We start from the raw sequence: 22475 nt of genomic DNA, 5'->3' as shown, positions 1-22475 counted from the left end.
TCACCTACATGTCATCTCTCTCTGGCTGCCTGCAAAATTTTTGTCTAGTAATTGGATTTTGATGTTGTCTGGGCCTGGATGTCTTTGGATTTACCCTATTTGCTCAGCTGCTTGAATCTGTAGGTGTCACCAAACTCGGGAAATCTTCAGCCATTACTTCTTCAAACATTTTTTCAGCCCTTTCTCTTCTGTGGGATTCTCAATGCAAGAATGTTAGACCTTTTGTTCTTGTCCCGCAGGTGCCTTTTGTTCTTTTTTTTCCCCTTTCTTTTTCCTTTTTTTTCTCTGTTGGTCAGATTAGATCATTTCTATTAATCTGTCTTCAAATTCACTGACTTTTTTTCTCTGTCATCTCCATTCTACTATTGAACCAATCCAGTGAGTTTTTTGTTTTGGTTATTATATTTCTCAGTTCTAGACATGGGCATTGGAAGGGCTGCAGCCTGTGAATTATTGTGAAGCGATGGGAGTTCCCCGAAACCCACTGGAAAGTTGAAACACCAGATGTGGATGGCTGTGGCTCACGACAGGAACTGAAGACACTGAGAGATGCTGAGGTGTGCGCGTGTGTTTTGTGCGTTCCTACGCAGCGCGGCTCAGCTGGGTGCATTTTTCCGCATTCACCTAGTGTTCTTCCAGGATGAAGTCACGCATAAACAAACGTGGACGTCTAGCACGGGCACCCCCGGGGGCCTGTAAAAGCACAGAGCGCTGGCCCCAGCCCCGGGTCTGGGATGGAGCCCAGAATTCGCACTTCTGACAAGTTCCCTGGAGCCGTGAAGCGTCGGCACCTGGTCTGAGGACCGCCCTTTGGAAGCACCGCCTTGCGCTGAGCGGGAGCTTTCTGCAGCGTCTAGATGGTACAGGTCCTCTCCGCACCCGCACCCGCGCCCGGCTGCGCGTCCGGACTAAACACATCACCGCCCTCACGCGCCGGCAGAGAAGCAGCCGCCACAGGAGCCAGCCCGGTGCGCCGGGGCTGCGTCCGGGTGCGCTCCGACTCTGGCTTTGCGTTCCGGCGACCGACCGCCGGTTGCGCGACGGCGGGACGACGACACCAGGGCGCACCCTCGCGCTGGTCCTGCTGGGCGCGCTTCCGGCCGCGCAGGCGCAGGAGGCCGCGTGCCAGACCGGGGGCGGGGACCGCAGGTAGGGGCGGCGGGCCGGGGGAGGGGGCGGTAGGTAGGGGCGGCGGGCGGGCGCGGGGATAGCTGGGCTGCGTCCTGCCCGGCGACCGAGCTGGACGTGAGCCGACGGACACGCCGCCGGGACAGGCTTTAGCTCCTGCCTCTGTTGGTGCCGCGCTGCGACCGCCTCCAGGTCGGGAATCCTCTGCTGCCCCTTTTTCAAAAGCAGGGTTTAGCCGTGTTCTTTGGTGGTCTTGTCTTCTCCACCCTTGCTTGACCTTTACTATAGAACCTTAAGGCTAAGCAGGCATCCGGAATATTTAAAATAATTAATGTACCTGTGCTTTGTTGGCAAAATGGGATTCTAACCAAAATTGTATGGGCGGGGGGGGGGCACTAATTCATTTCTTCTCTGGTTGTGTAAAATATTCTGTAGCTGGTAAAAACCAATTTTGTTCCATCGCTTTTCTTTCTTTTTAAATTAAGCTGTGAGTGTATAGCAGTGGGAACCACTTTTTTCCTGTTGCCAATTTTTTCTTATCATTGTCAGAAATCCTTTGTGTCTAAACAGTGCCTGAATTTCTCCTACCCACCTGGACCTTCAATCGTTATTTCTTAATTTGCAGAAGCTTTCAGTGTCGTTTTGCTTATTCCTGGACGAGAACATTTCCTCAGCCATACAACCTGTTCCCTAGCTCTGGGCAACCTACTCCAGAAATATGCCTTTAAAAGAAAAAAGAGGGGACTTCCCTGGTGGTCCAGTGGTAGAGAATCCGCCTTACAATGCAGGGGGCGCGGGTTCGATCCCTGGTCAGGGAACTAAGATCCCACGTGCCGTGGGGCAACTAAGCCCGCACGCCACAACTGGAGAGCGTTCGTGCGGCAAAGTGCAAAGCCCACGCCCTGGAGCCTGGGCGCCACAACTAGAAAGACGCCCGTGGCCGCAACGAAAGATCCTGCATGCCGCAACTAAGACCCACTGCAGCCAAGAACAAATTAAGTAAATAATAAATCTTTTAAAAAAGGACCCTCGGGTGATGGAGTGGGTGAATGACTTCTTTAAGAAGTGGGTGGGACTTCCCTGGTGGCACAGTGGTTACGAATCTGCCTGCCAATGCAGGGGACACGGGTTCGAGCCCTGGTCCGGGAAGATCCCACATGCCGCGGAGTAACTAAGCCCACGTGCCACAATTACTGAGCCCCTGCTCCGCAACAATGGAAGCCACCACAGTGAGAAGCCCATGCACTGCAACGAAGAGTAGCCCCCACTCGCCGCAACTAGAGAAAGCCCGTGCGCAGCAATGAAAACCCAACGCAGCCAAAAATAAATAAAGTAAATAAAATGATTGAAAAAAAAAAAAGACCCCATTGAAACCTTCCACATGTACACAGGAAGTGTGTGCAAACCTGAATCACCAGCTGCGGTATAGTCAATCCAAAAGAGCGAAGTAGAGCGTCATGTATCTGCTTTGATAAACCTCAAAAACATAATGCTGGGCTTTTAAAAAAGCAAGTCATAAGAGGACTGTGTGTCCTACATCCCCGATATAGAGGGATTCTACGCCATTTTATATGAGGGACTTGAGCATCCGCAGATGTTGGTATTCGCAGGGGGTCCTGGAACCAATCCCCTGCGGTTACTGAGGGACAAACAGTACAACACTGCTTGTATTAATATAAAGTTTGAAAACATACGTGTATTATGTGTTGTTATTTATGGGCACATACTCATGTGAGAATAAAAAGCATGCGTGGAAATTATTAAACTTCAGCATGCACCCCCATGTCACGTGTGTTAACACAGATGTCTGGGCTCCACCTCAGAGTTTCTGATGCAGTAGGTGTGGGGCAAGGACTCAAGAACCTGCATTTCTCAGAAGTTCCAGCTGGTGCTGCGGCAGGTACAGGGACCACAGTTTGAGAACTACGGACATACCAACTTGAGGATGGGGACTACTTCTTGGGATGGAGCAGAATAGGACTGCGAGGGGTACCTGGCTTCAGCCATGTTTGTAATATGTTATTTCTTTTAAAAAGGGGATGCAGTATTACTTGACAGAGCTGGGTGGGCGCTCATGATCTTATGTTTTAACTTTCTTTATGCTTGAAACATTTCAGGAAAGAAAAAAGATCCTAGTCGGTGAGGAAAATGGATTGGAAAGGAGAAAGCAGTGGGAGAGTGCGTAGGAAAGCGTTGCAGAAGCCTGGGAAGGTGATGCTTAGACCAGGGCGGGGGAACGGGGGCGGGGGAACAGGGGCGGGGGGGTCGGGTGTGAGCAGATTTGGGAGCTTTGCGGGGACAAGTGACTGTCGGTGCCGACTGGTTGGTCTAGTGGTTACAAGGAGGGAGGAATGAAGTCACCTGGTCGTGTGCCCGTTACAGAGGGGAACCCTGTGGAGTGGGCATGCTGGCGACCGGAGAGACAGAATTCAGGTACGGATGTTGCAGACCTTGAGGGGCCAGCTGAGCGAAGTGTAGGAGAAAGAGCCAGGCCACGGAAGAGACTTGAAACGATCAGCGTGTACACAGCCGCCAGAGCCACATGCGGGGACAAGACTGTGTAGAAGGCGTGGAATGGAAGGGGGGCCCATGACATCCAGAGGGATGCCGTCACCTAAGGTGGGCTGGCTGGCTGCTCCCCGCCACCCATTCTTGTACGGCCTGTGAGCTGAGGATGCTTTTCACTTTTTTAAATGTTGGGGAAAAATCAAAAGAACGTGTGGCATGTGAAACGAATCTCAGCTTCCATGAGCACCGTTTTGTTGGGGCACAGTCACGCTTGCTCACTTGTGTAGCATGGCCTGGCCGCTGCTGATGACGAGATGAAATAACTCTGACAGTTACCTGGTCACCCGGCACCACTGCTCCTCACCCCGCAAGTCAGAGTGCCGTGGCCACTCGATTCCCGCTTCTGGCCCCTAAACCTGAACATTTACTGTCTGATCCTTTACAGAAAAAAAGTTCTCTGGTCCCTGACCTCAGGTCTAAGTTGACACACTCTTGGTCACTTTAAATGCTACAGAGGAGAGATGGCCGTGGTTTTGCCCATTTCTTTAAGGTCACCTTCTAAGAATCAGGCGTCGGTGGAAGAAGCTCAAGAGACCGTGAGGCCTGAGTGGTGACCATCGTCATCATGTCCACAGGAGTCCTGGAAGATGCCCGGAGGGAGAGGTGGAGAGAAAGATGTGGGCCCGGAATCTCGATGAGGAAGGTGAGCAGACAGCCCCCTGCAGCATTGCTGGGCATTGCTGGGCATTCCTGACCGGACTCAGCTGGTGGGTGAGCACGTGGCATCGTCTCGAGAAAGGAGCAGTTAAACGAGGCTGGAGCAGTCGAGTGGAGCCAGGGTCTCTCGAGCACCTCGTTACGACAGCAGGGATGAGCAAAGTGGCGTGTTCTCTTCTCCTTAGGAAGAGTGCACTGACCCGTAGAAGAGTCCATTCCTTCTACAATTCCCTGCTCAGCAGAAGAGTGTCACTCCTGACCTTCACCTGCAGCCTTGTCACTGGAAGAATACAGTTGTCACTCACTGAGATTGTGAACACTGAAAACAGCAGATTTGAGGGGAAGAGTTGAGTTTGGGAAGTATCTTTATATTTTAATGTTGAGATTTTATATATACATAAAAATACATACCACGTCTTCTTTATCCATTCCTCTGTCGATGGACACGTAGGTTGCTTCCATGTCTATTTATATGGTAAATAGAGCTGCAGTCAGCATTGGGGTGACTTTCTGAATTAGTGGTTTTTCTGGATATATACCCGCAAGTGGGATTGCTGGATCATATGGTAGTTCTAATTTTAGTTTTTTGAGGGACCTTCACACTGTTCTCCATAGTGGCTGCACCAATTTACATTCCCACCAACAGTGCAGGAGGGTTCCCTTTTCTCCACACCCTCTCCAGCATTTATTATCTCTTGTCTTTTTGATGATGGCCATTCTGACAGGTGTGAGGTGATATCTCATTATGGTTTTAATTTGCATTTCTCTGATGATTAGCAATGCTGAGCATCTTTTCGTATGTTGGCCGTTCATATTTTCTTTGGAAAAATGTCTATTCAGGTTTTCTGATCACTCAGCCATAAGAAAGAATGAAATTCTGCTATTTGTAACAACATGGATGGACCTAGAGAGTATTATGCTTAGTGAAATAAGTCAGAGAAAGACTAATACCATATGATGTCACTTATATGTGGAATCTAAAAATAAAACCAACAAATGTATATAGCAAAACAGAAACAGATATAGAGAACAAACCAGTGGTTACCAGTGGGGAGAGGGAAGGGAGGGGGCAAGATAGAGGTATGGGATTAAGAGTTACAAACTCCTATGTATAGAATAGGTAAGCAGCAAGGATAATTGTACGGCACAGGGAATACAGCCATTATTTTGTAATACAGTAAGTCCCCTACATATGAACCTTTAAGTTGCGAGCTTTCAAAGGTCCGAACCTGCATTCCATCAACGTCAGTCGTGAGTGAAATGGCAGCTTGCCCTCCGTCTCCTATTGCTGACAATCCTTCAGCTCTGCCATCTCCCACCTTCTCTCCCTCCTCCAGTCAGTAACTCTTCTTGTCTGTTCACTCGATGCCAGCCCCTGTGTGCCAGCTGTTGTACTGTACTACTGTACTTTTCAGGGTACTGTACTGTAAGAATGTTTTCTGTATTTTTTGTGTTTGTTTTTTATGTATTATTTGTGTGAAAAGTATTATAAACCTATTATAGTACAGTGCTATAGCCGATTGTGTTAGTTTGGTACCTAGGCTAACTTTGTTGGACTTACGAACGCTCTCTTGGAACGGAACTCGTTCGTAGGTAGTGGACTTGCTGTAGCTTTAGACGGAATATAATCTAGAAAAATACTGAATCACTATGTTGTACACCTGAAACTAATACAATATTGTAAATCAACTATAATTCAATTAAAAAATTAGGTTGAGATATAATTTACAGGCTATAGATTTGCTATTTTAAAGTGTACAGTTAGTGATTTTTAGTATATTCACAAGGTTGTGCAACCGTCACCACTAATTCCAGAACATTTTCATCCAAAAAGAAATCCTGTCACATCAACAGCCTCTCCCCATGTCCGCTTCCACCCAGGCCCTGGCAACCGCTGATCTACTTGCTGTCTCTGGACTTCCCTGTTCTGGAGTTTTATATAAATGGAATCATATGCTATTTCCCTTAGTTAATTTTCCTGAGAATAATGTTTTCAATGCATATTGCAGCACGTATTAGTGCTTTATTCCTTTTAATGGCTGAATACTGTGTCATTGTGTGGGCACATCACGTTCTGTTTATCCAGGCATCATCTGATGGACATTTAGGTTGCTTTCACTATTTGGCTGTTATGAATAATGCTGCTGTGAACATTCATGTACAAGTGTTTGCATGAATGTATGTTTTCAGTTCTCTTGGGTAGATACCGAGCAGTAGATTTGGTGGTAACTCTGTGTTTAACCTTTGAGGACTTCCAGACTGTTTTCCACAGTGGCTGCTCCATTTTACATTGTCACCAGCAATGTATGAGGGTTTCCTGTCCACACTTGTTAACCGCCTGGCTTTTTGATTATAACCATCCTAGCGGGTGTGAGGTGGGATCTCGTCGTTTTGGTGTGCATTTCCCTGATGACTGTTGAAGTTGAGCATCTTTTCATGTGCCTGTTGGCCATCTGTATATCTTCTTTGGAGAAATGTCTGTTCAAGTCCTTTGCCCATTTTTAAATTGAGTTATTTGTCTTTTTATTGTGGAGGAGAAATGTTATTTTTGAATTGTCCACCAGACTCCAGGTAGAGGTGTCAGGAAAGCAGGTGTGGAGTTCTGGGGAGGCTGGGATTGGGCTTCACACCTGGAGCTCAGCGGATGGGCATGGAGATCTCCCCACCCCAGGAACGAGGGCGGGGCCAGGTCCCAGCCCGCACGTGGTTTCCTGGGAGCCGAGTGCAGAGCATTTTCAGGAGGAGGGAGGGAGTGGTCGCCAGGCCAGGTGCTGCCGAGGGGGAGGGGCCAGGCCTGCACGTTGGCTGCTGAGCTTTGGCACAGGGTCTGTGCCGTCACTGGTGTCGCGCGTGCCCCAGTGCTGTGGTTAAGCCGGCGCACAGTGGTCCAGCCACATCGCTTGTCAGGGTAGTGACGCTCCCTGCGGGTGGCAGCCAGCGTCCGCCCCAGGCACCCAGAGTGCCAAGCTCCCGATGTCCAGGTCCCTCCCCACCCTCCACCGAGGCATCCAGGTGGTGACGCCTGCCTCCGCCCCGGGCCTCGCACCTGCTGCCGGGCGGGAGCCCATTGGATGGCGAGCGCCCCTGCCTCGTGGTGGTTGCTCACCTGCGCGGCCGCCCGCCTCACCCCTGTCGTGTCGCCCTGCATTCTCGTCGGCGCTTGTTCTGGGTTCCGGCTGGGGCCTCCCGCCCTGGGGCGCCTGTCACACCTTTGCTTCTTAAAAACATCAGGGGGCTTTTGAGTACCTTGCAAGGAGCATCCCAACCCCTCAGAGTCCCAGCCGCACCCGGACCCCAGCTTCTCTCCCGTCCACCTCCTGCCGCAGCCCCACTGGACTAACAGAGCCACAGTTTGCTTTCATCTTACTAACTGTTCCGTGCGTGTCTACTCAGCGCAGACACCTGCAGCGGAGGCAGAGACAAAGCCAGACCCAAGACTCCCCTCTGCTCGCAGCTGTGATAGGAAGCAACGATCCTGGGAGGAGCTGGCGTCGAGCGTTGGTACAAGGCTGCTCTCAAGCCCTCTTTCACCCTCACAGTGACCCTGAGGCCCAGGGGGCTGTGTCACCCTCCGTCCTTCCTGAAATAAGACGGACCGTGCCTACTCCCTGTTTCACTGTCTGTTTTAGGAGCTCGCAGAAGCCAGCGCCATGGAGACGAGGCCCCAGGAGGGCAGGAAGGGGCCCCCGCCCAGGGACGTGCCCCCGGTGGTGGGACTGCTGCTCTCCATGGCCCTCATGAACGCCCTCCTCTACCTCTGCCTCGACCGGATCTTCATCTCGCCCCGGCGCTCCACGGAGGACCCCACGCGCTGTCCCCACGGCCACTTCAGGATGGGGCCGATGAGCAACTGCTCCCCGTGGCTGTCCTGTGAGCAGCTGAGGACAGAAGTGAGGCAGATGAAGCGTGTCGGGGAAGGAGCCGTGAAGAGAGTGAGTCCCTGGCTCACCGCCCGGGGGAGCGGGTGGCCCGGCGGGAGGGGGGCTGGCACCGTGTGCCGCAAGCCACGAGCCCAGCCGCCAGTGCCTCCAGCTGGGACATCATCCTAGTAAAGGGAGGCGAAGGAAGGAAGCGATGCACCAAGGAGTACTCTGCTTCGTTGTGGATAGTAATAGAAAGCTAGAAGTAATAACTACAGGGCAATGGTTAAGTTATGGTCCAACCACTTGTAGAATATTCTACAGCCAGAAAGTGTAGTTAGGAACCCTGTGCGGCAACATGCAAAAGCTCTCATTATGATAAGGAGAAAATCAAAATAGAAAATTGTGCAATACGCTGTTTTCATCTGCAAGATTATATATGTAGAAAAATATAAAAATGATAGAAAGTGTGTTATGGTGAAGGAAGATTTGGGGCAGTTTTTTTCGTTCTTATTTTTCAAACTCTATGGTGGTATTATATTGATTAAAAATTTTTTATTTTAAAAAGAGAAAGCACAGGGGCGAATTCAGTTCTCACGTAGAAGCTTCCAGAGCCCCGTCTCATGGGCTGCATTTCTGCAGTGGTGGCACTGAGACAGGGTGACTCCAGAAGCCAGTGAAGGGTGTTGAACAGGACAGACCCTCTGTGAGGACGCAGCGAGTGACGGCAGGGCTGCAGCTGGAGAGACAGCTGCGTCCCTGAATGGGGAAAGGATTCACCTTGAAGGAGGGAGTCAGAGGGGAGAAGGGAGGGGAATTAATGTGAGGTGAAAGCATGAAGCCAGGTGACGGGAACGTAACGGGTTTCTTCAGATTCGCCCGCGCATTGTAGTGGGTGCTGGGGGCACAGCAGTGCACAGAACAAAGACCCTTGAAGCCAGCTGGGGAGTCAGTCAAGAAGACAAGAAACAGGCGCGTAGGAAGCTGTATTAGTGACGCGCTCTGAGCCAGTGGGGCGAGGAAAGAGCCGCGGGCTTGTTACTCCAGGTGGTCAGAATGGCGTGGGTGTTTGGGGACAATGATCCAGCAAGAAAGATGGGGACCAGCAGACGCCCCTGGGTGGAGCGTGCCTGCTTGTCCGGGGACCAGAGGCAGGATGCGAGGAAGACGTCAGAGGTGAGGGTCCCCCGGGGCTGCTGGCCTCGGGCTCCACTGCAGCGTGAGTGGAGGGGAGGACTGCCGGCCTGTGTGCAGAGCAGACCCGGCCGGGCTCGCGGGGAGCTTGGTGACAGGTGGCTGCAGCTCGACATGAGTGTCAGCACCAGACACGGCGAGAAATCAGTGGGTTCTGGTTGTCTCTTAAATGCGGGGGCGGCAGAACGTCCCAGTAGACTGGACGTGGGGTGTAAGGGAGGGGATGACGGAGGCGCCCAGCCGGGGCAGCAGGGAAGACAGGGTCTGCGTTACCTGCCCGGGGAGGTCCTGTGTGTGTGTGAGGTGGCCAGGCAGGGACACGGGCAGTTGGGTGTACGAGTCTGGCACTCGGGGGGCGGGGATGTAGATCTGGGGGGGGCGGGTGTTGACAGCATTGGGCTAAGAAGTCACCAGGGAGGGGAGTAGCAGAGGACTCACAGCCAGTTAATTTCTGCCTCCTTCAGAGAGGGACCCTGAGGGCTGCCCACTTGTTTCCATGCTGTTGCGCTTGCTCAGAACATTTTTGGAATTTTTTTGGAATTGCTATTTACCCTGAAGGATGTTTTTGAGTAGCTTCGATGTTGGTTATTGTTTGAGGACAGATTTGATTTTAAGGAACCTCGCAGATGACACCCAGCCCACTAGATTCAGCAATGTGGAATGTGGTTTGTTTGTTAAGGTGAAGGGCTGTTACACTGAGATTTTTGTTTCTTTGGCTGAAACTTGCCCTTCGGGCACAGGTGTTCTGAGCGCAGGATGTCAGCTCCACTGGGAGCCCCATCTGTCCTGCCCCATTGGGACCCCGGGGCCTGTGCATGGTCCGGCCCAGGGTAGTCCCCTGACCCTCCGTGTAGGCACCTACTCCAACAATCCTGCTGCGGCCACCCTGCCCACGTGGGCATCCCTCCTCTCTGGCACCCGTTCTGGGGGTATAGTTTCTCAATAGGAGTTTCTGTGACCAAAGTTCCTGACGTCCCTGTCTGACCTCCATCCCCGCCCCTCCTGGCGCCCTGGCTTCAGTAATTCCTCGGGGCCTCGGTGGGCTAATCCCACCACCTTCTCCCTCTCTGACCCTCCCGCCTGTCTGCATCCCGACTCACCCAGCAGCAGATTCTGCGGCTGTGTCCTCGTCACTCTGGCGCACACACTGGCGACATCTCCCTGCATCTCTGTCTCCATCCTGCCTGGCAGGAAAGCCCCACACCTGGTTGACGCCGGCTGTGTATCTGCACTTGGGCAGCTGCCCTGGAGGCAGAGAGGAACACCACAGCCCTGCCATTCCAGCACGACCGCAAACCTCAGCACAGCCCAGGGGTCAGGCTCTTTTCCCTTAGTAACTTCTCCCTCCCATTCTCTGAGACAGACGTTTCCTTAACAACCCCCTCGTTTCCTTAGATGTTTCCTTAGCTGGTGATCTTGCTACTAAGATGTTATGAAAACAGAAGCCACCCAGAGGGCCCGTCCTCATCTGCCCACTTGACCTACAAACCTTCCAGCTCCGGGGTCGTCCCTGACCGCTCACAAGTTCCCTTTAAATGATTCCCCCTCCCCTACGTCATCGCTCTTCCCCACTCTGAGGATGGTCCCTACTGGCTACGCACAAACGCTCGTGCTTTCAAAGAAAAAACCCTCTTCCCGTGATTCCCTGTTTCTTCCCCTCTGCTTCCTCCTCGCCCATGCACCCTTCCGTAGTCCTCCCGAGAGGCTCCCAAACACCGCCCTCCAGGGAGACGGCTCTCACCCAGCTTCCCGCTGACCCCCGGCCAGATGCTGCTCTGCCCGCCTCTCACTTGACCTTTCCCGCAGCCCTTGGCTCCTGGTCTCTCCCTGCAGCCCGGGCTCCACGACTTTCTGGTTTTCCTCCCCTGGGCAGCCCTTCCTAATTACTCCCCTTGGCTGCTCCTGTTCGCTCTTCTTGCCTCTAAAGCAGCGGTTCTTAGCCCAGAGGCGAGGCTACTCCTCAGGGGACGTTTAGCAATGAGTAGAGACCCCCGTGTGGCCGTCACAGCTGGCGTGGGGAGGTGACACGGGCGTCCAGTGGGCAGAGACCAGGGGCGCTGCGGACCACCCTGCCGGGCGGGGACGGCCCCATCCCCAGCAGGTGGCTGCGCGGCCTGAGGTGGCCCTGGTGCTGAGGCTAAGAAACCTTATTCCTCCCGGTGGCTACCGGGATCCCCTTCCTTTGTCTTCTTGGGATGCACTCTTAGGTGATTTAATCTATCCATTGCTATAAATGCATTTTATGGGCTGGCGACCCCCAGCTTGATACCTGCAGCCCGTCTCTCTCCCCTGAGCCGCAGGTCTGTGTATCCACCTGTACTTGACCTGTCTACTTGGGGGTCCCTTGAGCGTCTAGGTGTGACCAGGGTGGAACTCTTGGTAATTTCCCCTCTGAAGCCCCTTCTCCCCCAGCCCTCCTGTCCCAGTAAATGCCAGCACTCCCCCCAGCGGCCGGCCAGACCAGGGAGTCAGCTTGCGTCCTCTCACCCCTCCCCCTGACTAGGCCAAGAGCAAGTTCCATCAGGTATGTTTTCAAAACATTTCCCAACTTGTTGGGTAACCCCTCTGTCCCTGGCCTTGGAACCAGCCTCCCTGCCCACGTGTGCCCTTCCCCGAGCCCCAGGCAGGCGTCTTTCAGACACACTTGAGACCACACATGTCCCTTCCTTAAAACCCCCAGCGTCCTTAGGAAAAACCGAAAACCTGGGCCCTGCCTTCCTCCTAAACTCACCCAGGCCGGTCCGGGTCCTCACCCCACCCTGCAGTCACCCTGCCCTTTCTTTTGTTCCTTGATCAGACAAGCCCTTTCTCACCTCGGGGCCTTTCCCAGCCTGAAATCTCTTCCTCCCCATCTGCCTGACTCCTCATTTCCAGGTCTCAGCTCAGATGTCACTTCTCTGAGAGGCTTTCCCTGACATCCCTCTCTAACCCACCTCACCCCCTGCCGTGGACCCTCCCATCTGGCATCTGGTTTGTTGTCTCTTATAAATGCAAGCTTCCTGAGGGCACAGACACCAGTTACCTGTGTGTCCTCAGCACCTAGCCCGTGGCTGGTTCATAGAGCAAATTTTAGGGGCCTGAACACAAAGGCTCTTTGGCTGAATCCACATAAAATAAAATATTGGCTTAGCTTTGACAGTTTCCTCACTATACAAGCACACCACCACCCCCCCTTTCCCCAGACTCTGTTTCTGGTTTGTGTTTGGAATTGCTGGGGCCACAGATCCTCTCCTGCAGCTGGTTTGGGGGCAAGGCCGACTGACCCCCTGCTTTTCCTTTTCTGTTCTTTGATTATGAAAGCAGTGCATCCAGCTCAGATGTTCAGAAGGAGCTGGAGCACAGGGTGAAGGCCCTTCACCTGCCCCTCCTCACTGTCCCATCTTACTCCGGGGGATGACAGTGAGGTTCAGCCCTTTTGGATTTTTAAACCCAAGATGACACTGAATGGACAGGTACGTTTTCTGCCAGCCGCTCAAGGACAGCAGCGGCCACGTCTCGGGGCTGCCCGTTTTCTGAGCCACAGACTTGGGCAGCAGTGCGCGTGAGGAGGAAGGGCTGCAGTAGAAACGACGCTTCCGGGGGCGGACACTCCACTGTGCTTTGCGGACACCAGGCACCATCCCGGCCACTCGCGTCCACCTGGGGGAGCGGAGGCGGTGTGGCCCCGTGCAGCATCTGTGTGCTCAGCCGCACAACTCTCCAGCAGAGTTTTCTCAGTTACGTGGTTTGTCCTTTAAAATTAAGGTATGGTGCGTTAAAAAGCCATAACATTTGGGTTGGCTCCCATCAGAAGAATGGATTCAGCTCTTACTCTGTCGCCCTTTAGTTTTGTGTAACCCTTAGAAGGGTCGTGTGTGATCTGTTTTCAATGTGGAAGGCTGGCTGGAGCGCAGATGTTGCATGAAATAGCAGTGCCCACCCCTCGGTCTCCCCTGCAGGGTCCACCTCCTCATCCCTCTTAACCTTGGATTTTTCTTCTCCTCTGTGCTCACTGCCAGGGTGGCCTCGTCCAGTCCCGTATCTTTATCCCCTGAACGAGCTCTGGACCTTTCTGTCCCCTGCCTACCCCGCATCTTGGATGTTGAGTGTCTTCTCAGCCTGAGTGTGTCACAGACCGTCCCCTCAGCCTGCTCCTCCTTCACTGTCCCCATCACCCTGAGGACAACCCCACCAGTCCAGCTGCGTACACCACAACCCAGGAGGCCTCCTTTGTTTTTGTTTTTTAATTTAATTTTTATTTTACATTTGAGTCGAGTTGATATACAATGCTGTGTTAGCTTCCAGTGTACAGCACAGTGAGTCAGTTATACATATACATGTATCCACTCTTTTTCAGATTCTTTTCCCATACAGGTCATTACAGAGTATTGAGTAGAGTTCCCTGTGCGACACAGCAGGTCCTTGTTGATTATCTATCTTGTATATAGTAGTGTGTATATGTTAATCCCAAACTCCTAATTTATCCCTCCCCGCCCAGGGAGGCACCCTTGTCATCCCCCTTTCTCCACAGCCACGTTTGGTCCCTCAGCAAGTTGCAGTGTCTCCACACTCAGGAGAGACCTGGAATTTGGCCGCTCCTCGGCTTCTCCCCGGCCCCCTCCCCACCCAGGCCTCTGTGCCTGGGACCTGGTTATCTCGGCAGCCTCCAGAGTGGGCTCTCTGCCTCCACACTTGCCCCTTCAGATGCTCTCGCACGGCAGCCAGCTCCTCCGTGTAGGGCGCCCTGTCTCACGCTAGTCCTTGCAGCGACTGAAGGCCTCTCCCAGCCTCTGCTCCCCTCCCCCTGCTCAGACACCGCAGCCCGTGGACATATCCCACCCCAGGCCCTTTACCCTGCTGTCCTCCCCGCCTGGGACATGGTCCACCTCCTTCAGGTTCCTGTTCCAGCCTCACCCCAGTGAGAGCTTCCCCAAGCTAGTAAAGCTGTAAACCCTTCCCTGCTTAATTTTTCTCCAAAGCATATTTTACCTTCTAATATACTTTACACACTTCCTATTTATTTTCTCTCTTGTCCGCCTCCTGCACTAGAATGTAAATTTCATATGGGCAGGGATTTATTTCAGTTTTTTTAATTGATGTAAGTACTTGTTAAATGAATGAAGACAGATTTGACGTTGTACTACAAAAGACCACATAAGCTAATTATCTTCTAAAATTTGTCTTTACATTCGTAATAAAGCATCACATGAATAATATATAAAGAACTAGATATTAATAAGCACAAAGCAAACAACCCTAGAGAAAATAGTATGAAGGACAATGAACAGACTTTCCACAGAAGAAATACAGAAATGCCCAGAGGATGAAAAGTGCTCAGTCTCATTAGTAATCAGGGAAATACAAAATTGGAACAGGAAAATGTTTTTCATCCATTAGATTGGCACAGATTACCAAGATTGCTAACAGCTAGTGTGGTTAAGGCTCTAGAACACAAGATTTATACACGATTGGTGAAAGTACGTGTTGGTACTTTGAAGGGTCCTGATAGTACCTCGTCTTCACTCAGTGATCCATCTACTTCCCTAGCTTATAAAAACACTTGCAGAGGTGCACAGAGATGTAAATATAAGGCTATTCATTGTAGAATTGTTGTTACTAAGAAATAAATGGGAAATAGTTTAAATGTCCATCAAGTCTTTAAAAATAGATCACATTAGATCATATTAAATGTTTATGTAAAATGATAGAGCTGTGTAGAAAAAAGAACCTAATCCATTCTTTTTTTTTTTTTTTTCTTTTTTAAACTTTGGGTTTATTTACTTATTTATTTACCTATGGCTGTGCTGGGTCTTCGCTTCCGTGCGAGGGCTTTCTCCAGTCGCGGCAAGTGGGGGCCACTCTTCATCGCGGTGCGCGGGCCTCTCACCATCGCGGCCTCCCTCGTTGCGGAGCACAGGCTCCAGACGCGCAGGCTCAGCAGTCGTGCCTCAAGGGCCCAGCCGCTCCGCGGCATGTGGGATCTTCCCAGACCAGGGCTCGAACCCGTGTCCCCTGCATCGGCAGGCAGACTCTCAACCACTGCGCCACCAGGGAAGCCCCAGAACCTAATCCATTCTGACAGCATCTGTTCCAAATTTTATGAATTTTTATTATACCATACTTTAGTTTTTAAAAAAGAAATGATCATCTGTAAAACTGAAAATATACCAGTATAAGTAGTACACCCATACAATGAAATATTATGCAGCTTTAAAAAGAATGACTTAGATCTATATATACATTAGGGAAAGATTTCTGAGGCATCTGTTAAATGAAAAAAGCCAGTTGCAATATATTTGTTATATTCCCACTTTACATAATAAACTCAAATGCTATTTTGTAAATGGATATTAATACATGTAAACGCATAGAGAAACTTCTGGGAGGTTACCAGCCAAATAGTTAACGATAGTTTCCTTTGGGTTGGGAGTAGATGCAGAGGAAGGAGTTCTACTCCTTCTTTTTTTGAACTTTTACCAAGAAAAGTATTCATGATTATTTTTATAATTAAAAAAAAAGGTAAAGTTGGTTTCTGAGAAATGATTCTTAACCTTTAACTTGCAAATATTTAATATTGGAGGCTTCAGGTATTTGTGAGAGATCCCAAAGACTAATACTACTTAATAATAAGTAGTATTTAATTTTTCATTTATCTGAGGCACAAAAATGAATTTGTCCTAAGCGAGGGTTCAGGAGGAAGTCATGAGCCCTGTAGCCGAACCTCTCCCGCATTTCTTGTTGAATAAATGTGTAAACCGTGGCAGCTTCTCTAAAGTGATTACTGTTTTGTATGAAAAATGGGCCTGGACACCAAAGCTGTCTGCTAGTGCTGGTGCCGACCATGAGCAGGAGGGGAGCCCAAGGGAGTGATGGGTCTCAACAGAAACAGGATTTTTATACTGGAGTCAGAGATCAAATACAGTGCTGGTGCAGATCTATGGAGAGAATAAAATGTGTTCTGTATAAAAATAAATAAAATATATATTCATGAAACTTATAGACTGTAGCAGCCAGAGAAATGTGGCTTCTTAATACAAATTATCCATAGTGAAATTTTTCAAATTCGGGTTTCTGAGAAGGTCTTGAAAGATTTCTCTTTTGAATAAACGGTCAACAGCAGTTAGAGTGTTTTTCCATTAAGGAACCTCCCTTCTCAGGCCCAAAATAAATCTTCACAGTCCTCTAGCCCACCTCCATTTGATATAATAGTTTTTAGTTCTTTTAAAAAATGTTTTAAAATATAAAAGTAATATATGTTCATTCTGGAAAAGTTATACCAAAAGGTATGAAGGAAAAAAAAAGCAAATAAAGAGAACAGCAAAAATCCTTCGATTTCTATGTAATTTTGTCTTGTTTTATGCAGTTAGAACAATGGTATAAAAACACTTTGTATCCTTTTCATTTGTAACGTTACTTTTATCTGTGAAAACCCTATCAGCGGCTGCATTTTGCTGAGCCCTGTAACCTTCCTTGAGTGGTCCTGCATAACCGGACTGCTCCCCGATTTTTGATGGATGGATAGTTTCCAGTTATGCTTTTATAAATAATGCCAGATTTTTATTCCTAGAGCTTTTTAGGTATTTCAGATTGTTGCCTTAGATAGATTATAGATTTTAATGTTAAAGGCTCTTGATAAATATGCCCCAAGTTGCTTTTGTAAGCTTTATTTTAACAGTGAAGAAGAGGAAGCCAGAGGGACACAGCCTACGGGACCAGGAGCCACCTGGTGCAGTGGAGTCCTGACCTGGATCCTGTTTTCTCTTCTGCAACCTTCTGCCTTCCCTTTGGGGACTCGAGCAGAAGATCAGTGGTTCTTATTTCTTTTTTTTAAAATACCACTTTATTTATCTGTTTATTTATCTGTTTATCTATCTATGTATGTATGTATCTATCTAAGCCACACAGCTCACGGGATCTTAGTTCCCTGGCCAGGGATTGAACCCCGGGCCCATGACAGTGAAAGTGCAGAGTCCTAACCACTGGACTGCCAGGGAATTCCCCAGTGGTTCTTCTTTGCCAGCTGATAGAAATGGGAATCCAAGGCCGTGCGGTACAGCTGCTCCTCTGCCAGCTGTGTGCCAGGACAGCAGGTCCAGTGTGTGCCACTTCAGCTCCTGCTGTTACAGCTGAAGTCACAGAAAACCACGGACCGTGTGAAAATGTGTTCCTTATGCAGGGTCGTTCCTGTTTGTGGTTTGCTCTGACACCTTTTAAAGCGAATGGTGGCGCTGTGTGTGATGGGCTGGCTGGGCTCGGTCCCTGTGTGGGGTTTTCCAGCTCTCCACTCACCACTTTTCCAGCCCTCTCCCGCCCCGCCCCTGCTTCGTGCTGCCCTGCTTTGGTCTGTCTGCTTCTTCCTGCCTTTGTTCGTGCCGTCCCCTCTCCTGGGCGTGCCCCCCATTCTCCACAGCTGGCTGGCGAGCCCCTTCATCCCACAGACCAGCTTCCAGGACATTCCCGCAGGCTCTCCCGACAGCCCTCGGCACCCGGACCAGCTGCCCAGCCCCCTCTGCTTCGCCCTGACAGAGCGTTTGCCTCGCCCGGCGTCTGGTCTGGCTTATGAGCAAGTCTTTGGAACAGTCTGTGCCTCGCTAATGTCTGTGTCCTCTGCACCACGTCTGACCCTGAGAGGCATTTGCCGTGTGGCTTCCCGGCTCACCAGCTGGCAAGGGTTCCGGGTTGATGTTCCCTGTGGCTTTGTTCCAGGTGTTTCTGTCCGAGTGGAAGGAACGCAAGGTGGCTCTGTCGCGGCTCACCAGGCTGGAGGTAAGAGACGACTTCCTGCACGGACTGCGGATGCTGAAGTCGTTGCAGAGTGAGCACGTGGTCACGCTGCTGGGCTACTGTGAGGATGACAACAGCATCCTCACCGAGTACCACCCCTTAGGCTCCCTGAGCAGCCTGGAGGCGACGCTGAACCTCTCCAAGTACCGGAGCACGAACACGTGGCAGCACAGGCTGCAGCTGGCCCTGGGCTACGTGGCCATCATCGACTTCCTGCACCGCAGCCCCCTGGGCACGCTGGTCATGTGCGACTCCAGCGACCTGCCCAAGACGCTGTCCCAGTACCTGCTGACCGCCAACTTCAGCATCGTGCTCAACGACCTGGACGCCCTGCCCCTGGTGAACCGCAGCACCGGGGCCCTGGTGAAGTGCGGCCATCGGGAGCTCCGCGGGGACTTCGTGGCCCCAGAGCAGCTGTGGCCCTACGGAGAGGACGTGCCTTTTCACGACGACCTCATGCCCGCGTATGACGAGAAGATCGACATCTGGAAGATTCCAGACGTCTCCAGTTTCCTTCTGGGGCACGTAGAAGGGAGCGACATGGTCCGATTCCACTTGTTTGATATTCACAAGGCATGTAAGAGCCAGACGCCTGCGGAGAGACCCACCGCTCAGGACGTCCTGGACACTTACCAGAAGGTTTTGAATCTACTCAGAGACACCGCGACGTCTCAGACAAGAGAGATGCTGTAAAGACCAGTGCAGCCGGTGAGGTGCGGGAGTCAAGGATCGGATGGAAGAGTTACAGTGGTTCCGCTCTGACGGGGAGGTTTCTGCCGCTTTGCCCCGTGGTTCTTCCTCTCCATCCGCGTGCACAAATGAGCGGCTCCCTATCCTGGCCGCCTGGCAGGAGTTACTAAGCCAGAGCAAACCGGGCTTGATGGGAGCCTGGCTTCAGGCGAAGGTGCAGAGAAGCAGCGACTCTGGCCGGTATCTGAAGGAAGTAACAAAAATGGAGCTACAAAGAGGCTTCCCTAACACCTAAATGTGTAAGCTTGTAAGAAATGTGTGTAGAGAGGTTTTTAAATTGCAGTGTACGGAAGAAACAAGCTGTAGGACTCGCTTTTTTAGGTATTTGCGGTGTATTTCACTGGTACTGATGAGGCATCTCTAACATTTCAAATGATTGCTCTGTGAAGCTCCTGTGCCATTCCCTTCCCAGCGAGCTTGCATGCTCTTTGAAATTTTGAATGGATAAGGAACATTTAAAATATCAAGTATGATGCAGATTATATCTATGTTACTGCCTTGGATGGTGCTTGTGAAATTCCTGTTTACCTTCCAGCTGGATTTTCTGTGTCCAAAATTAATGATTGTGAACATTTTATATCAACAGTGTCTGTCACTCATTACCAGAAGGCGTCAAACCCTTGCACTTGACTCGCATGATTGAATCCTTCAAATAGCTCTTTCCTTGGTCACTGTCATCCTCGCTTGCAGGGGATGATGGATTTGGTGCATAGCCATCATCACCAGTAAGGGAGTTGAAGCTGGCCCTGAAGGGCAAAGACGCCGTGCAGCCGACTGCCTGCCCTTGGCTTGCACAGGCCTCACAGTCACTGGAGTCACAGGGAGCTGGGCCCCGACCCACAGGCTCTGACTCAATCTGTCTGGGTGGAGTCCGAGACTTCGTATTTCTCACTGGCTTCCAGGTGATGCTGGTGCTGCCAGTCTGGGGACCACATTTCGAGAACCACTGTCCTTAACTGTCAGGGAGGGCAGCCCAGGCAGTAGGATAGGGAGTATTGTCAGTATTATCCCTGTTCTACTGCCTGTGGTTGATCGGGCCCTGTGGGTCCTATGGTTGGTCAGAGAATACGCTTGCCCAGAGTATATTAACTGCTGCTTTTTGTTATAAAAATGCTGCCAGAACCCACTAGGACGGCTGTAATCAGAAGGATGGACAATTACAAGTGTTGGTGAGGATGTAGAGAACTGGAGCCATCGTACACTGCTGGTGGGAATGCCAAGTGTTCCAGCTGCCTTGGAAAACAGTCTGGCAGTTCCTCAAAAAGTTAAAAATAGAGTGACCATGACCCAGCCGTTCCACTCCCCAGTATTTACCTGAGAGAATTGAAAACATGGCCATAAAAGAACTTGTACATGAATGTTCATAGCAGCATTATTCATGATAGACAAAAGATGAAAATAACCCAAATGTCCATCCACTGGTGAATAGATAAAGAAAACAAAGAAAATGTGGTCCATCCATTCAATGAGGTGTCGTTCAGCCATGAAAAGGAAGGAAGTACTGATACATGCTCCGACATGGATGAATATGCTAAGTGAAGGAAGCTGTCATGAAAGACCACATTTGTATGATTCCACTTATATGAAATGTCCAGCATCGACAAACCCATAGACACAGAAAGTAAATTAGTAGTTTCTAGAGGCTGGCAGGTGCTTGGGGCTGAAGAATGGGGAGTGCTTGCTAATGGGTACAGGGTTTCTTTGGGAGTGATGAAAATGTCCAGAAATTATGCAGTGGTGATGGTTGCACAACTCTGAATATACTAAGTAACACTGAATTGTACAAAAAGGGAAAAGTCTATGGTATGTGAAATATATCTCAATAAAGCTGGAACCCCCCCCCCACCTCTGCCACAAGACCATGTACCTCTTATGACCCTTTTCACTTGGCGTAGTAGTTACTGTGTGGAGTTGCTGAGTTGAAATTACCCTATTCGTGTTGTAACTCTGGTTTGAGGGTTTTCTTGGTTTTGGGACTTTGCATTGGGAGCAAAACTTTGTTTCACGTGAATTTGTTTTTAACTATTGATGATAGAGCTCAAATGGACAGCATGGTGTAGGGGAGGGGACATGGGCAGGATCAGGAGACCTGAGGTACAGTCCCAGCTCTGCCTCTGACTCCTGTGTGGCCTCAGACAAACCCATTTCTGAATGAGAGAGTTGGTGAGAGGCATTTCCAACTTCTCCTCTGCCTCTGAGTTCTCCCTGATGCTTTATCATGCCAGTGCCAGACACCAAACTGGACCTGGCCCTTCACTTTCACTCTTCAGTACCAACAGAACTGCAAAATCATAAGAGGAACTTACATTCTCACTAAAACCTAGGTGAGTTCATTGCCCACATATTCAGCAAAAGTATAATCAGGAGAAAAGGCAGATGAGGTGAGCCATTCTCAAAGCACAGCCCAGGATTTAGTGGTCTCTCTGCTAACCTTATTCCAAGTATTTTTTTAAAAAAGTCACCATGGGGACATCACTGGAGGTCCAGTGGTTAAGACTCTGCACTTCCACTGCAGGGGGCAAGGGTTTGATCCCTGGTCAGGGAACTAAGATCCTGCATGCCGCGTGGCGCGGCCAAAAAAAGAAAAAAATATCATCACTACCATGTGGTTTATAGTGTGCTTTCTGTTTATCTCATGTGATGCTACAAACACTCCAAGCTTCTGAGAGCCTCCAGGGATTGTAAATTGTTCAGCAGAGACAGGACACATGAGTGTTCTTAAAACGAGGCACATGAGGTGGGAGTGGGGTGGAAAGCTTATCTCATGCAGGACGTGTTAAAAAGGTCCTCTATGTATCCACCCTCCTCCCCATTATTTTAAACATAAATGTCGCTCAGTTTCAGTAATCACTATTCTCATATGACTTTTAATCATTTAACACAGGGGTCCCCGACCCTGGGGCCACAGACCAGTACAAGTCCGTGGCCTGTTAGGAACCGGGCCGCACAGCAGCAGGCGAGCGGCAGGCAAGCGAAGCTCCATCTGTATTTACAGCCGCTCTCCATCGCTCGCATTACCGCCTGAGCTTCACCTCCTGTCAGATCAACAGTGGCATTAGAGTCTCATAGGAGTGCGAACCCTACTGTGAACTGCGCATGCGAGGGATCTAGGTTGCGTGCTCCTTATGAGAATCTGATGCCTGATGATCTGAGGTGGAGCTGAGGCGGTGATGCTAGCTAGCGCTGGGGAGCGGCTGCAAATACAGATTATCATTAGCAGAGAGGTTTGACTGCACAGAGACCATAATAGATCAATTGCTTGCAGACTCAGATCAAAACCCTATCAGTGAGTGGCAAGTGAAAACTACGCTGCTTTTGGTGGCAGGCTTTATAGTGGCAAGTGAGTTGATGGTACTTCAATCATACAGCTGCATCTGATGGTGGGCTTTAAGTCAGAATCCGACACTTATTTTAGTCCGCGTGTGGCCTGCCCATTATTTTATTTACCACTTCCATCCATGCCTCTTTCCTGCACTGCACACTTGTCTCAGTCACAGTTTTGGTAAGCCCACAAGCTAACCCTAGCCAAAATGAGTAAAAAACAAACATCGCTGG

General features: G+C 50.3%; 1 protein-coding gene across 7 annotated transcripts; it reads left to right on the top strand.

The window, feature by feature from the left end:
* The first annotated feature begins 1104 nt into the window (after nucleotides 1-1104).
* POMK (protein O-mannose kinase) lies at nucleotides 1105-20756 on the top strand. Of its 7 annotated transcripts, none has more exons than XM_068532138.1 (6): nucleotides 1113-1149; nucleotides 3246-3339; nucleotides 3511-3561; nucleotides 4187-4339; nucleotides 7983-8285; nucleotides 18093-20756. In XM_068532138.1, the coding sequence occupies exons 4-6, from the start codon at nucleotides 4262-4264 to the stop codon at nucleotides 18861-18863; spliced, it is 1152 nt and encodes a 383-aa protein (XP_068388239.1). In that variant the 5' UTR covers nucleotides 1113-1149; nucleotides 3246-3339; nucleotides 3511-3561; nucleotides 4187-4261; the 3' UTR covers nucleotides 18864-20756. The 7 variants fall into 7 exon arrangements, with proteins under 7 accessions (XP_068388241.1, XP_068388239.1, XP_068388237.1 ...); XM_068532136.1 differs by having other exon boundaries at nucleotides 3511-3747; XM_068532139.1 differs by lacking the exon at nucleotides 3511-3561 and having other exon boundaries at nucleotides 4272-4339.
* Nucleotides 20757-22475: the final 1719 nt, after the last annotated feature.

Source organism: Eschrichtius robustus, chromosome 21 (genome assembly GCF_028021215.1).
Source record: "Eschrichtius robustus isolate mEscRob2 chromosome 21, mEscRob2.pri, whole genome shotgun sequence".
In the NCBI taxonomy this organism is placed as follows: domain Eukaryota; kingdom Metazoa; phylum Chordata; class Mammalia; order Artiodactyla; family Eschrichtiidae; genus Eschrichtius; species Eschrichtius robustus.
The sequence above is the reverse complement of the archived record's forward strand: the minus strand, read 5'-3'. Positions and strand labels throughout refer to the sequence as shown.